Raw genomic sequence first — 14,176 nt, 5'->3', positions numbered from 1 at the left:
ATTTAGGCTTTAAGCTCAGTTTTTCAATTGTTTTTCCTACCATATAACCTGCAATACCAATATAATCCATAAGTATCTCTAAGTTCTTGTTAAAACTTGAATACTTTCCAGTTTTATTTGTTAGAATATTTTCTGAAGTCTTTTCCTTAGAATAAGAAAATATTACCAAAATGCTTGCACTTCTATTCACTTATAATCCAGCTAAATGCTAGTCAGCTAATGTAGATATTAGAGAGTTTTCACCTGGAAAACCTCCAAACTTCATTTACAGGTAGTCATCTTCATAAGGTCGACACGTGACCAGAAGTGTCCTATGGCACACTAGCCCAGCCAATATTTTACAATTAAAAAAATAGCAACTGGCAGGTGCCAGCTGGCATCTCCCAGATAGTGTGGCAAAGCGTTACGCCCTGCCACAACAACTTGCAGAAGAGCAGTAGTTTCAAAAAAGCAGCAATTTCCAGTTTCCAGCTCCTACCAAATCCAGGGCTCAGCATGCACGAAATCACTCTCCAGAGCTAGGACACAGCAGACAGGCAGCACCACTCAGTTATGTATAGCCAGGACCCTGTAATCCTGCCAATATCAAAACTGGAAGCCAAGAGGTCACAGATAAGAAAAAAATCACACTGAACAGCTACACCTTGCCTCTGAGAACATGCTTCAGAGCTCTACCAACGTTAGGCTGATAAACTACTTCATCTGCCTTGAGATATTCATACTGATTTTTCTTCTGTGTAGCTTAACTTTGCACATTAAGAAACCACTGACTGCAACCATTCCTGAAAAAGCTCCTTATTGCCAGAAATGACTGAAAATAATTCAGCACCTACAACGATAGCCTAACTGTTAAGAACTACATTAAACAAATTCATGCATTCCATTAAGGAAATGAACTACTGTGTAGTTCAGAGAGTCTTTCTGAGAAACAGAATCACAGAACAGCATTGGCCATGGGAGCCCTCCAACAGCCTGTTTTCCACGCACACGTGAACTACGTTCTAGAGCAATTAGAGGCTGAAGCTCAGGCATCACATGGAAGACAGCCCATGGAATACAGCTAAACTACTAGCTACATGCAACACCGGAGCATCACACACTTCCATGGGTGTTGTTTTCTGTATGATCTTGACAGACTCTGATGAACCTTCAAATTGGAAGATAATTCTGACAATAAAAACCCTAAAGATCCAACTAACTGAGTTTGAAAGTGTGATATCTACTAGTTTGAAATGGTGTGAATGTTAGGGAGCATGGGTTCTGTTCCTGCCAGAGCTAGGACTGTACAAACGGAACAGGTACTCAAACACATGATGTTTTTGTTGCTCAACAACAAATACGAAATGTTCAGATGAGACACGGGACACTGAGTGGGATTCAACTTCCACCTTAAAGCATCCAATTGCAGGTGTCTGTGTGAGAGAGGAGTCAAAACTCCCACTCAAGTCAGCACATGTAGGGTAACCTGCAAGGTACATCAGTCCACCCTGAAGCAGAGGCCTGCACCTGGCCAGCTGAGCAACTCCACGGATCCCATCGAACATACTCCTGGATCTCCATCGACTACACACTGTGAGCTGAATCCGCACCTTGGCAGGTCTCTGCTGGAGAAACACCACTCATTTTGCAGTGCTGCCTGAAAGTGTCCGTGTTGCCCTGCATTTCAACACAGCAAAACAGACAAGCAGAATAAGGCAAGAGGAAAAAACATCGATAAAAGCAGAGCACGTGTTACTGGTAGAACGTGATGCCAAACACCACTGAATGATTTGGCAGCAGTGCCGTTTAGGAAGGCTCCAACTGCACCCCAGTTCTGACTTCCAGAACATACTTCAGCCCTCAGACAGTCACATTGGCTTCAACAGTCCCATAGCGATCCAAATAAAACCAGGAAAAAAGAAAAGCAAGGAGGGGAATAACTATATATAGTTTATCTATTTATGATTTTAGCACATGCCAGAAATAACTGCTGAGGGTGAAAATGAAACTTAATACCTTCAAACCTATACTCCTTAAATCAGAGACCAGCCTAGAGGCTAGCTCTAACATCCCATGGCACTGTTTTTTGCCACAAAACATTTGTAATATACAAGTAATACTGAACTGAAATTCATTAGAGTTTCAAAGGATAAAGGCTTTACAATTATGAAGTGACTTTAAACAAGAAAATGAGTAGCTACTATTAGAAAAAGTAATAAAAATTGAACACCAGAGTTAGGTCACACTGAATAAACTCTTATGGATACACAGAGTAACACTGTCCCTATCAATTTTGCACAGTACTGCTCCAGCCTTCCCACTAAGCTACCCCATTCTGTCATTGACTCCCTCCCCACTCGACGCACACCTTCAAGGGTCAGTGATTTCACTGCATGAAACTAAATAGGTTCATTAAACTGCTGCACTATGAACAAAAGATTTTGATATGTACAGAGGTGTGAAAACTGCTAATGCTCCATGCTTCAATTTGTAAAAATTAGGGTTACTCTGATAGGATTAGAAAACCCATCTCAAGCTTGCACATTTAAGCTTCCAGACAACTTCCTAGTGCTGATTTAATTTTCTAGATCACTGCCTGCACCCAGCTGTGTCAGAAATTATAAGCTGATAGTTTTAATTTCTTTCAAGTTTGGAATGCTATGTTGGGTTTTCAAGAGTCTAAGCTACACAAATATTTCAAAGATAAGAAATAACTCAAAGGTACAAAGGAATAAGGGGCAATTTCAATTTGCTTTTATGTGCCCAAACCATAAATGCCTTCTTAAAATCAATTTTCTTCAGTTCTGTCACACGTGACACCTCAAACAAATGAGCTCAAGGGGCCACAGGCAGTGTTTTCACAAATAAATTGAAACAGAACCCAGAAGTCATTTTAAGTTATGTATTCAACATTTGGGGAAAAATAGAGGAACATTAAATTGACCGTCTGGGAAGATTGTTACTCTGAACCATGACACAACATACCACTGACATGTTCAAAATATGCACCATAGTTCAGGCTCTTGATTTCACTCGTGTTTGCTTTGGATATTAGCGTCATTTTTAGGTAAGGCGCCATTACCACAACTTCTTTTCAGGAAAAGAAAAGCAGCATTAGGTAGCAGCGGGTGTCACCAACCAGCTCAAACCACGCTGAAACCAGCATAGTATGCACTAATCACAGCAACAAGTAGTCTTTTGGTCTCACTTCTACATCCTATTGAGATTCTGTTAAGCCCACTTTGAACTAAACTGCACTATTATTTGATGCCGTAATGTTTTAGTTGTTCTCCCAGCACATTTAATTAGACAGCAACAAGATCCTGTGTCCTAAGTAAGCCCTGGCTGTACAGCCCAAGAACAGTCAGACTGCTGATGCTTTCAATAGAATTTACAGGCCTCCTGGGGCATATGAAATCAGTTTCTCTTTTATACCAACATTCTTGTTGTAAAATTGTTTATCCTATATACAACTTAGCTGCCATCCTGACTCTAGTCCAGAGCAAACGAAGAAGCTATTTAAGAGACATTTGGATCGTAGATGTCTGGATGTAGAAAATAAACAATGCAAATTCACAGCAGTCAATCCAAGGACAGCTGGGCTCTACCATGCCAGTACCAGAGAGCACAGAAAAAAAAGCCTCTGAAGAGAAGGCCCATCTAAATATTCACTAGAAGTCATTCTTTAATAAATCTTAATGTTCCATTTGCTTTTTTCCTTGGATTCTTTGGCTCATAAGCACTCAGCGCAATACTCAGTAGAGCAAGTGAGGATTTCTCTCATTAGAGGAATCCTTTTTGTGGTGTTACAGTTGAGAAATGGTGTTGTGCAACAGAGCAGCTTTCCTACCTTGTACACAAAAACCAGTGTTCCTTGTCATCATATAATGAACTTGCAATTATTAAAGCTGTTTGTTCCAAAGGAATAGAATGATCTTTCCTTCTAGGCTGTAGAAGCACAAAGCTTAAAGATCCCAGTTTATTTGGGACATTCCACCATGCAGATTTATCCCTGCTCATACTCACTGCATTGATAAATTAGAAAAAATAAAAATTAAGTATCTTATAAATGTGTCACCAAACTTGTTTTTTAGGGTACTTATCCAGTTGCATTTTCTATTTGGATCATTATTAGTGAAGTATCTCGTATTAAATAACTGAAATTCAGACCATGAGACAGAATGAACTTTACTGCCCACTTTACAAGAGCACCACTAGTTCAAAATTCAAATAATAATAAACAATGAGCTAATGTGCTTTAAATTACTTATTGTTCCTCACATAAACGTCCTTAATAATGCAAAAGGAAAAAACATACTCTGGAGTACTTTGAGCACGTACATGCTTCAGATTCAACCCTACTGAACATAGGCACACTGCAAAAGATAGCTAGCGAGAAAATTCACTGGTCCTGCTTCTTACAGCCACAAGGCAACAAGAAACTTGCTTTATACCTTGTAGTCCAAGTCCACCTAAGGGAGACCGCGCTCCATGGGATCAGAGACATGCTGCTAATAACAGCAAGAGGCTGGCGTCAACATCCCAGTAGTCTCTTCCCATGTGTGGGAACTAATACTGATGATTTTTAAATTGGTCCCATCCTTGCTGAAGAGCTGCTACTCTAACTTAGCTATTGCAACAAGTCATTCCTATCCAGTTCCCATGAAAATTAAAGGCGGGATATAAAACAGAACTCCCATTATCTAATAAATTAGATTTATGGAAGTAAAACAGAATGTAAGATCACAAGGGAATGTTTCCTCATAGCGTTATCCTTTCTGTATATATTTGCTGGAGATTAAAATGCAATAGGCTGCAGCTGCTTTAACCATGTGTGTTCACAAAACAAAAGATTAAGAATTTGTAAAAGATCTATGAAAAAAATCTGTTATTCCTTCTACCACAGTAGCAGTTCTAAAATAAATCAGTTTTATTATCAGCAAGTGCCACATTACCTTGGATGCAAGTCATCAATCCATCTCCTTTCTTACAGTTCATACAGCAGAAACAATATCAAATTGGGCAACGGCTTGCTAAACATAATGAATGTTAATTGGAAGTCCTTATTTTCCTTAGTAACACAAACCAGTCTGAGAAACAGTTTTATGAATATCTTGTTAGAAAACAAGATTTTTGAGGGATGGGATTTTAATAAAAGTAGTTATTAAAACTTGTTATTCATAACCCAGACTGAAACCCTTCTCTTCTTCACTGTGATGTTACATCACATTTTGTGAAAGTAAATGGTGAGAGAGTACCAAGAGCTCTGACTACCAAATTTTCTTAATGTTCAGCAAACCAAAAGATGCTTTCACTTGACTGATCAAATACTCTTACCAATTCCCATCCTAGTGTTTTATAAGTATTAAACAGTGTTTCATAAGTATTAAGCCACAGCACACTAGAAATGAGGAACTGAAATAGAGATGAGGCTTCCAACAGTAGAACAATTCTGCAGCTAAACCTGAACCCACCACCCGGTTCCTCAGTTCAGATTACCTTCAGGCTCCTCTTTGAATGGTAAACTTCAGTATAAAGTTCAGGAACCACAAAGTTTCCCAGAACTTCTGGATCCTCACACAAGGAAAGGTGATGGCCTAGAGCAGAGCTCTAGGGGAGTAGTGGAGATAGTCAAAACCCAGCTGGGCACGGTCCTGAGCACCCTGCTGTTGTGGACACAGCTGCGAGCACAGAGGCTGCAGCAATTTCTAGAGGTCCTTTCCAACCTTGGCCAGTTTGTGATTACCTGAAATTACCACATTAGCCCAAACTGCATAAAAAAAGTATACAAATTTTAAAAGTGTGTTATAATACAGTTTGAGAATGGTCAATCACATTTCGGCATGCAAACCCAGTAGGTAAATAAAAGGAAAGGAGCCCAATAACATTTAAACTTCAAGTGAACCTTTAACAATGCTGCGTCACAAGAGGCTACAGCAATCAAATAATGAGAAGCAAGACTGAATACTACCAGGAAACTAGTGTCTGGGGGCAAAGTAGACTAAGTTAAAAGACAAATTACCATTATGGTTAGGCAAACAACACTGGTCCATCTTGCTGAGTCTAGCAAGAGGGTCTATTAATAAACATACAATTTGCTAACTTCCTCTTTAGACAGCAGTTATTTAGACTAGCTTAAAATCAGGAAGGGATTTGAGGAACATCAAAGAACACTGGCCAAAATGGATGAATAAGAAGAAAGTGAGCAGACTACTGGGACCAATTAACCAAAACAAAGTTGAAAATGAAGGAGCAATACATAGTGGAAAGCTTCAAAGTCAGCTATCTGAACTGCACTACGTGCAGGTATTGACAAAAAGCAGCCAACATTAGGTTATATTGATAACACAAAATCCCAACAAAACTGATGCCATAAAATGGTAAAGCCTCATCTGGAGTATGAGGCACAGTACCTTTCTTCTCAGTCTTACAAAAGAAGATAGAAGAATTAGACAATAGTACAGAAAAAGCATGAACCAACAGCATGAAAATATTCCACGTGGAACAAAACTGGTAAGACTTGAGAGGTTTATCCAAGGAAAAGACACGGGGGGGGACACATGAAAATACATATACACACCAGCCATGCACTGCACACAGACACACCAGTCCTAAGCCACTTCACCTGAAAGTAAAATGTCAGATGGCAGCCCAGCAAAACATTTAGATGAGATGTTCAAACCAAAGAAGGAAAAGTTTCTTCTGCTACTTGGAAATCAGATTGGTTTCTATCCAGGTTTTCTATCTGCAGCACAGTCCAAACACGTGATGCTTGTTACTTGGATTAAAAATGAGAGTGCTCAATAAGAGTTTAGAAATTGCTGTTTTAGGGTGAGGCTAGGAAACAGTTTTAACACTGTCTTAAGAGCCATCAAGCAATACATTTCTCTAACAAATAAAAATTAAGCCAAAAAAAAAGTTTCATTTAATAGTTTTACACTATTTCAGTCTCACATTAACTCATGAACTCGTTATTTACTTTGATGCATGTAACTAGGTTAGCAGAGCTACAGGCAGGCACTACACCACAGCTAGCTGTTTAGAGCACCACCAGCTCTAGCAGAACGTCACCGTACACTAACAGCAAATTACATTGTACAACATTCAATAGCATTTTGATTTCATCCAGCTTGTCACCTCATAAAGTACAGTAAAAATCTTTGCATTTATGAGGATCTGGTTGAAGGAGATTGTCGAGCATGCAGCTTGTCTGAAAGGCAGCACAGGCAAGGGCATAACTTGAGGCACCTGTGTCTTATGTGCAGAATGGTTACAGAAGCCAGTCATTTTGATACTTTTATACCTGTGAAACTGAAGTACTACTTCTAAAGATGGCCATAAAAATAAACTGGTACAAGCACACCTCTTTCTTAGAGTCTTAAGTTTGCCATTTTTGCCAGATTTGCTAATTCACGACTCCACTGAAAAACATATTGCATACCACAGGACTGTACTAGAATGACTATAACTAGTGTCCCACTAATTTAACTAAGCAAGCTGCTCTGATGTGCACTACTCTATTACAACCTCATAATCATCAATTTATGGAACTAATTATTCTTTCCTTCATCATATCTATTTTATTAATTAAAACATGGTCTGGATTTTTATCTGTCAATTTAAGTCTCACCATCCAACTTCTATTGCTCCAAGCCAAGGGAGAATTGTTTGTAGACCACTTTACCTCTTATTAGCCAGACCATCCTCAAGCCTCCCACACAACAAATTTCTAAATTAAACCTTTGTTTTGACAAGTTTCTCTGAAAAGAGAAGAGGGCTATGAGATTCTTGTGATATATTTCATTGACATCTTTTTTCCACCCAACTTGTTTCTCAAATGCAATGAGCTTTAAGCAATGAAAGGACTGGTTTCCTGAGACTGCAGGCACGTTTTTCTAGAAGCTTGATACTTAGCATTAGGAACTTTTCCTTTTCTGCACTTATGCATCATTTAGCTTTTGAACAAAAAAAAAAAAAAAAAAAAAAAAGAAAGAAATGGATACACGAGGAAACATAAATGCTTACAAAATGCATTACTTAAGTTATGAAGACAATTCTATTTTGAGCAATATAATTAACAAAGTATTGTATACAAGTTATGTGAAAAGTTTTTCATCAGAACTATGTCGGAATCAGGTGCCCCTTGGAGAGATTTTGAATGTGTAAAGCAGTCTGTCAGTTCTTCCAGTAACAATCATTCTAAATCCTGCAACAATGTTAAGTGTAGTTACTCAGCTTGTTTACCCAGCCTGGATTCTGCACTCTGGAGATAGCCCAGCTGCCTTGCCTGTACTTTTGGTTCCTCCCACTCCTTATTTACAAGGCTTCTTGACTGCATTCTCCTCCCTTCTGCCTCCTCCCGTTTTGCCTTTCATGCACATTAAGTATCTGCCCATTAAAAAAAAATAACAAAAATAGCACGTGCTATAGTCTACTTCGTTCCTCTTTGCAAGGAAAACACAAGGCAGCAGACAACGACTAGCTCGTCCTAAACAAAAACCCCCAGCAACACACATGCTTCTGCCAACAGCTAAGTAATTTTGTAATTATATTAAAAAGCTGGATTCTGTAGTACTATGAATAAACAGCTGGGGGTCACAGAAAAGGTTATCTGGAATATTTATGGTACTCACAAATCACCATTCTGGATTTTAAAGGTGCCCTCTCCCCAGAGATCTGAGTATTAAACTTTATATTTCAAAGCAGAAGCATACAGCAAGAAAACTTTCACTACAAATCCCAGTTTCAGATCCACTAAGTCTGACTCACAAGCTCGTGCTGCAGTCAGTTTGAACAAGAGACTAACTAGATTAAGTACCATCATTGATACCCTGTGAATGATCCAGCTAGGGTTTTCTCTAACACTAAAATCATACTGACTTCATCCATTTTCATCCATTAGCCATCCCTTCTCTCTCCAGCACGCCATCTAATCCATCAGCGGTTCAATAAAAGCAACCCTAAGTGCAATTTGCCATTCCTGACCATAAATCCCCTGTCTGACAAGCTAAATATTGCATCAAAATTTTAGTTCGGTTTGACTCTCGGTCTTACCCTCATCAAGATCACAAACAGCAGACAAGCAGTTTAAGACGACAAAAACCCAACATCAAGGAACAAAAAGCCGTGTTTGACAGCTGCTGCTTAGTCCTTGCAGTGCCTGCCCTCATCAGGGTACTCTCAGCTTTATAGCTGCAGTTCTGCTGGCTGCAGGAGGCACTTTTGTATTTGCAGTCTCTTCTCCTCACACGCACACACAAGTTATCTAGTCAAGGAAGCTATTTGAGGCCATTTCCCCTGAACCTACACCAGTTTGAATCAAAAAGAAGCAAAGTAAACATCATCTGCATGGCCCAAACCAGAGCACACCTGTCGACAAACAAAACCAGAATGCAGCTGTAGCTTATTTTTAATAAAGTTCGGAAGAAAGAAGTGATGCAGGTCACCGTGACTGCATCCAACAGGACTCAACTCTTCCTGCTTTTCTGAACAGGCTGCAAAACAACTAGGCTACAAAAACAGGTCCCACCCCCCTCTTTCTCTGAGGCTGAGCGAAGTGTCAAAAACATGGGTGGAGCACGCCCTCAATCCCACCTCACTTTCAAACCAGTGGCGCAATTACTTTTCTGGAGGGTAGAAGATAGCAATCCCAATCCTCCCTCCTCTTGTTGATTGACTTTGACACAATAACCTAACAAGTCACGTTTTTTTAAGCACAAGTGCTGTATTTTGGAAGGCGGTCAGCAGAAAACCAGGTCCCCAGAAGCAGCAGCTGCCCCTCTGCCCCACGAAAGGAGGGAGCAGCAGCCACCGGTGTCATTTCTCACCTGTGACCTGCCAGTGGCTCCCAGCCCCACGTGCAGGCGCTGTGACGCCTGATGTGTGGACGGGCACAGCACCTCACCTTCCCAGCTCAAGGGCTGTGGAGCTGGGCACCTTACCTGGCACCACAAACAGCTGAAACACTGGAGAGTGCAGTTAGTGCTCCACCACAGCTTTCTTACTCGGTGAGCACCTGCCTTGGCTGTTGACTCGAGACAGAGATATTAAGCTGGGGGGAGCGAGGAGGGAATGGGCTCTTCTCCTGCATCTCAACTTCAGGTCCAACTTGTCCCAGAGTTGAGGAAGATGATTTCCAAAGCTGCTTTAAAGGTCTGTAGCCAGTCTGTGCTGCAAGTTTCCTAGAAGGCTAACACCTCAGCAGGGCGATTGCACTGGGACACCTTTTTTTTTTATTATTATTATGAAGAAACAAAAACACATGAGGCAACGCTGGCTATTTCAGCGCTCCTTTTCAACATTTTGACCTGTGTCCTAAACGAACCAACTTCGTTGCGATTCCCTACGACAGACGAGCCGCTGCAAAGGCGAGAAGCACACACCCCGCGCCGGGAGGAGCACAGGGAAGCACCCCCCCCCCCTCCCCTCCTCACCTGTCTTGAAGGCCATCTGCCGGTCCTGGCTGCCGCCGAAGTGCTGGAGCATGGAGACGAAGAGGACGCCGCACGAGTTCTGGATGCCGAAGACGGCGCCGTTGCACCACATGGCAGCCAGCATCACCACCCAGCCCCAGCCGCCCTCGGGGGGCTCGGCGGGACCGGCACCGGCACCGGGACAGGCACCGGGACCCTCCCCAGCTCCCGCCGCCTCCTCACGGGGCTGGGGCACGGCCCCGCCGCCCCCTTCCCCCCCCGCCGGGCCCCTCTCGCCGCCGTTCTCCTGCCGCAGCCCCGCCGGGGGGGCGCCCGCGGGACCCCCCTCGCCCTGCGGCGCCGGCTGCTCGCTCACCGGCGCCATCCTCGGCCGCCTTCCTCCTCCTCACAGCCTCCCCCCCTGGCTGGCCGCGGGCATCCCGCAGCGCGCCCCCGGCGCTGAAGGAGCGGGCGGGCGGGCGTGCGCGCCCCCGAGACACACACGCGCGCGCACACCCGCACGCGCGCCCCCGCCGCCGCCGCCGCTTCAATTTAAAAGGGGGGAGCCCCCGGGGGGGCGGCAGCGGCGCGAGGGCTTCTCCCCGCCGCTGATTGGCTGCCGGCTGGGAGGCGGGAAGGGGGGCGGGGGGCGGGGGGGGGGCGCGGCTTCGCCTCCCTTCCCTTGTCCCGTCCTCCGGTCCCCCCCCCCCCCCCCCCCGCCCGACCCGCCGGTGATAAGCGCTCGTGGCGGGGCCGTTAACGGCCGTTAACGGCCGCCTCCCAGCCTCACGCCCCCCCACCCTCCCACCCCCGTCCTGTAAACGGGTGGAGGAGGGAGTTAAACGCGCCCCCCCCCCCCGGGCTCGAACTGAGCCGGTTCCCCCCTGCGGGTGTCCTGCAAAGAGGTGCGGAAAGTCTAAAAAAAAAAAAAAAAAAAAAAAAACAACCTTTGCCTGCTGTTTGTTAGCGATAATAATGTGTAAAAAGGCAAAAAACACCCCAAAAGGCTCACCCCAGCCACCCCCCCCCCCACACACACGTGGACGTTAACGGCCGTTGCGGCTCCCGCTCCCCTCACGGCCCTGAGGGAGCGGCGGCTCCCCCGGACAGCTCCACCGTGGTGGAACTGTTTCTCCCCGGGTTTCTTTCTTTTATTTATTTAATTATTATATTTTTTTTTAAGAAAGGAAGAGAAAACACCACGCTTGCACTCTTCGTGAAACGCTTCCCGCTTTTCACGGAGGCACCAACGCTTCCTCTCGCCCTCCTGCTCCCCACAGCCAACGGCCGGGGAAAGCTGAGGGCAGGGGTGTTAAGATGGCAGAAGTTATGGGACCGCTGATCCCGCTCCCAAACTCCCCACAAACCCGCCTGGGTGTGTGGCTGGCAGCCACGCACGTCCCAGGCCATTGGGGCCTGCTGAGGAAGAGGAGCTTCTTGAAGAAAAATCACTAAATCAGCCCCAAAACCCATCGTCCTTCGCCCATGGCACCTGGAGGGTTCCCCCTCAGGACCAGGGCAAATATTCACCACACCATTCAACACACTTGCTGCCCACTTAATTATCTTCCTTTTTTTTTTTTTGTCCCTGTACCTCCTTCTCCCTCCTACCTACCCGTGGCCACAAGGGGAAATAATACTTATTCCAAAATAAAGCACCGTGCCTTGCTTTGCACAAATTACTCAGTCGCTTTCCACATGAAATGTAGGAGCTAAAGAAAGAAAAACACACGGGCATGTAGAGGAATCCCATGCAACAACGCACACCAAAAAGGTGTCGGATCTACGAATGCTTGGCCTTGGGAATCAAGCAACCTTTGATTTTTTACATCTACATGTCTAGTGGCCTCCAAACTGTTTTAACATAAATTAAAAAAAAAAAAAATACACATGATAAAAATGAAATACATTGTATAGATGCACCGATCTTGCCGCACACTCCATTTGTCTTGCTAACCATGCCAGTCTAGGCTAAATCTAAACACACTGAACATACACATACAACAACAGTAGAATGTGGAACAAATAAATATCCCTAACAAAACATAGTACAGTTGTATCAATTACATAATAATTGTCAAAACAAATACAACTTTTGGCCAACCACTGGAAAACACATCTGTTCCCTCCAAGGAACGAGTTTTAATGCCTGTGAAAAACCCCAAACCTATCGTTAGCTTAAGTATGTCCAGAATAGTTCGTAAGCAGTTTAACATGCAGAAGTTAACACTTAACATTCTTCAGTGACTCCTTGTCCAAAGGTTGCTCTCCAAATCTTGCTGAGCGCTCTTACAGTAAGTCTGGCTTCACCCAGCACGATATAACTGTTTGGAGCGGTTCAGAGAGAGCAAACCTTCTTTAGAAACCAGATTCAATCTTCATTATGTTTGCCAGCAATGATTAACTGAATTAAACTTTTGATTGCACTGAAACAAACGGCGAAATCCGAGACTGGATCTTACTGTGGCTGATCGGGAGGGTCCCACTTCTACAGGCACTGCAATGTTTTTCTAACTTCAGCTAGACTCCTCGGGTCACTTCAGCTACCTTCCTGAATGGGGCCCCGTGACCTATATGATATATAGTCAAACTATTACGAGGCAAGAACCACTTTTTTTTTTTTTTTTTTTTTTTCCTGTTTTGGACAGTGCTCAGTTAAGCATAAGACTAATTCCTTCTCCATATGTTTTTCAATATAATACTTATGTGTTGCAGTTTCATTTCCCTGTTTTCCCATAAACACTGTCAATTAATCCTCCCACTTTTTTTAAAAAAAAACACATCCTTTATTTTTAAAACCATTGTGAACATATTGTGTGCAACTTCTGCTTCAGGACATTTTTATAATAGATTCTATTTTACAGTTGTTAAGTGCTGCTTTCCCCCGGAGTAGTATGAAATGACTATTTTCCCTTTCTCCTCACATTGTTGGGAATGTAGACTCGCAAAATCTGGTTCTCCAACACATATGATTTTTATAAATTTGATGGATATACTTATTTTGCATGTTCCTTCAGTACTCTCTGTCTTATTGAGCTATTGCTATTTATATTAAGTCCGAAAAAAAAAAATGGTTTATATTATCAAAAAATAGGGCAGGTGGGGCTTTCCTTTACATGGTCTCTCTAGAAGTCTTAAGTAGATATCTACGGAAATTTAGTACCACTTTGCTCTTTGGTACACTATGCTCCTGTCAAAAACTCAGTCTCTTCCCTTTCAAGACAGGTCTCTTGAGATCCCAGCTATTTCCCTCATAGTTCCCAAGAACAATGAAGAGTCACCCTTCGTAATTAGATAATTTTCAATCCCCAGCTTCCATAGAAAATGTACTTTGCAAACAGAACACGGGCAGGTTTCACTTCAGTTGGATTTCTAAAGTTTCTCTATCCCAAATATGCACAATAAAAGCATTGGAGTTCAAATCTTGCTATCAAGGAGTTTAAAAAAAAAAAAAAGATTATTTGAAAGAAAAAAAAAATAAAGATGAAGGAAAAAGATTAGCTCCGGAAATATACCTGAAAGAAACCCTGCACAATCACAAGATAAATAGTCAGAAAAAGAAGGGGAGAAAGAAGGACAAAAAATGACAGAGGATTACCATAAAAATAGCGAGAGCAAAGAGACTGCAGACTTGTATACAGATTACTGTATCTATTTCAGGTAGACGGTTGTTATGAGCAAGACAAAGAAACAAACAAACATAGAAACAACACAAATAGAGAGGAAAATTAAAAAAAAAAATCAACAGAGACTGACTAAGCTGAGAAATACGGATTTCAAACTAA

The 14,176-nt window shown here is 42.8% G+C and overlaps 1 protein-coding gene across 1 annotated transcript in view; it reads right to left on the bottom strand.

Annotated features, from left to right (window-relative positions):
• Positions 1–10,923, bottom strand: part of SLC16A10 (solute carrier family 16 member 10) — a 66,587-nt gene extending 55,664 nt beyond the window's left edge. The window contains exon 1 of the mRNA XM_084284868.1: positions 10,413–10,923. Coding sequence (XP_084140994.1) covers positions 10,413–10,776 — 364 coding nt within the window. The 5' untranslated portion in view covers positions 10,777–10,923. The remainder of the gene's footprint in view (positions 1–10,412) is intronic.
• Positions 10,924–14,176: the final 3,253 nt, after the last annotated feature.

Source organism: Netta rufina, assembly GCF_964035555.1.
Source record: "Netta rufina genome assembly, chromosome: 3".
In the NCBI taxonomy this organism is placed as follows: Eukaryota; Metazoa; Chordata; class Aves; order Anseriformes; family Anatidae; genus Netta; species Netta rufina.
Note: the sequence above shows the minus strand (reverse complement) of the source record. Positions and strands in the feature narration are given on the sequence as shown.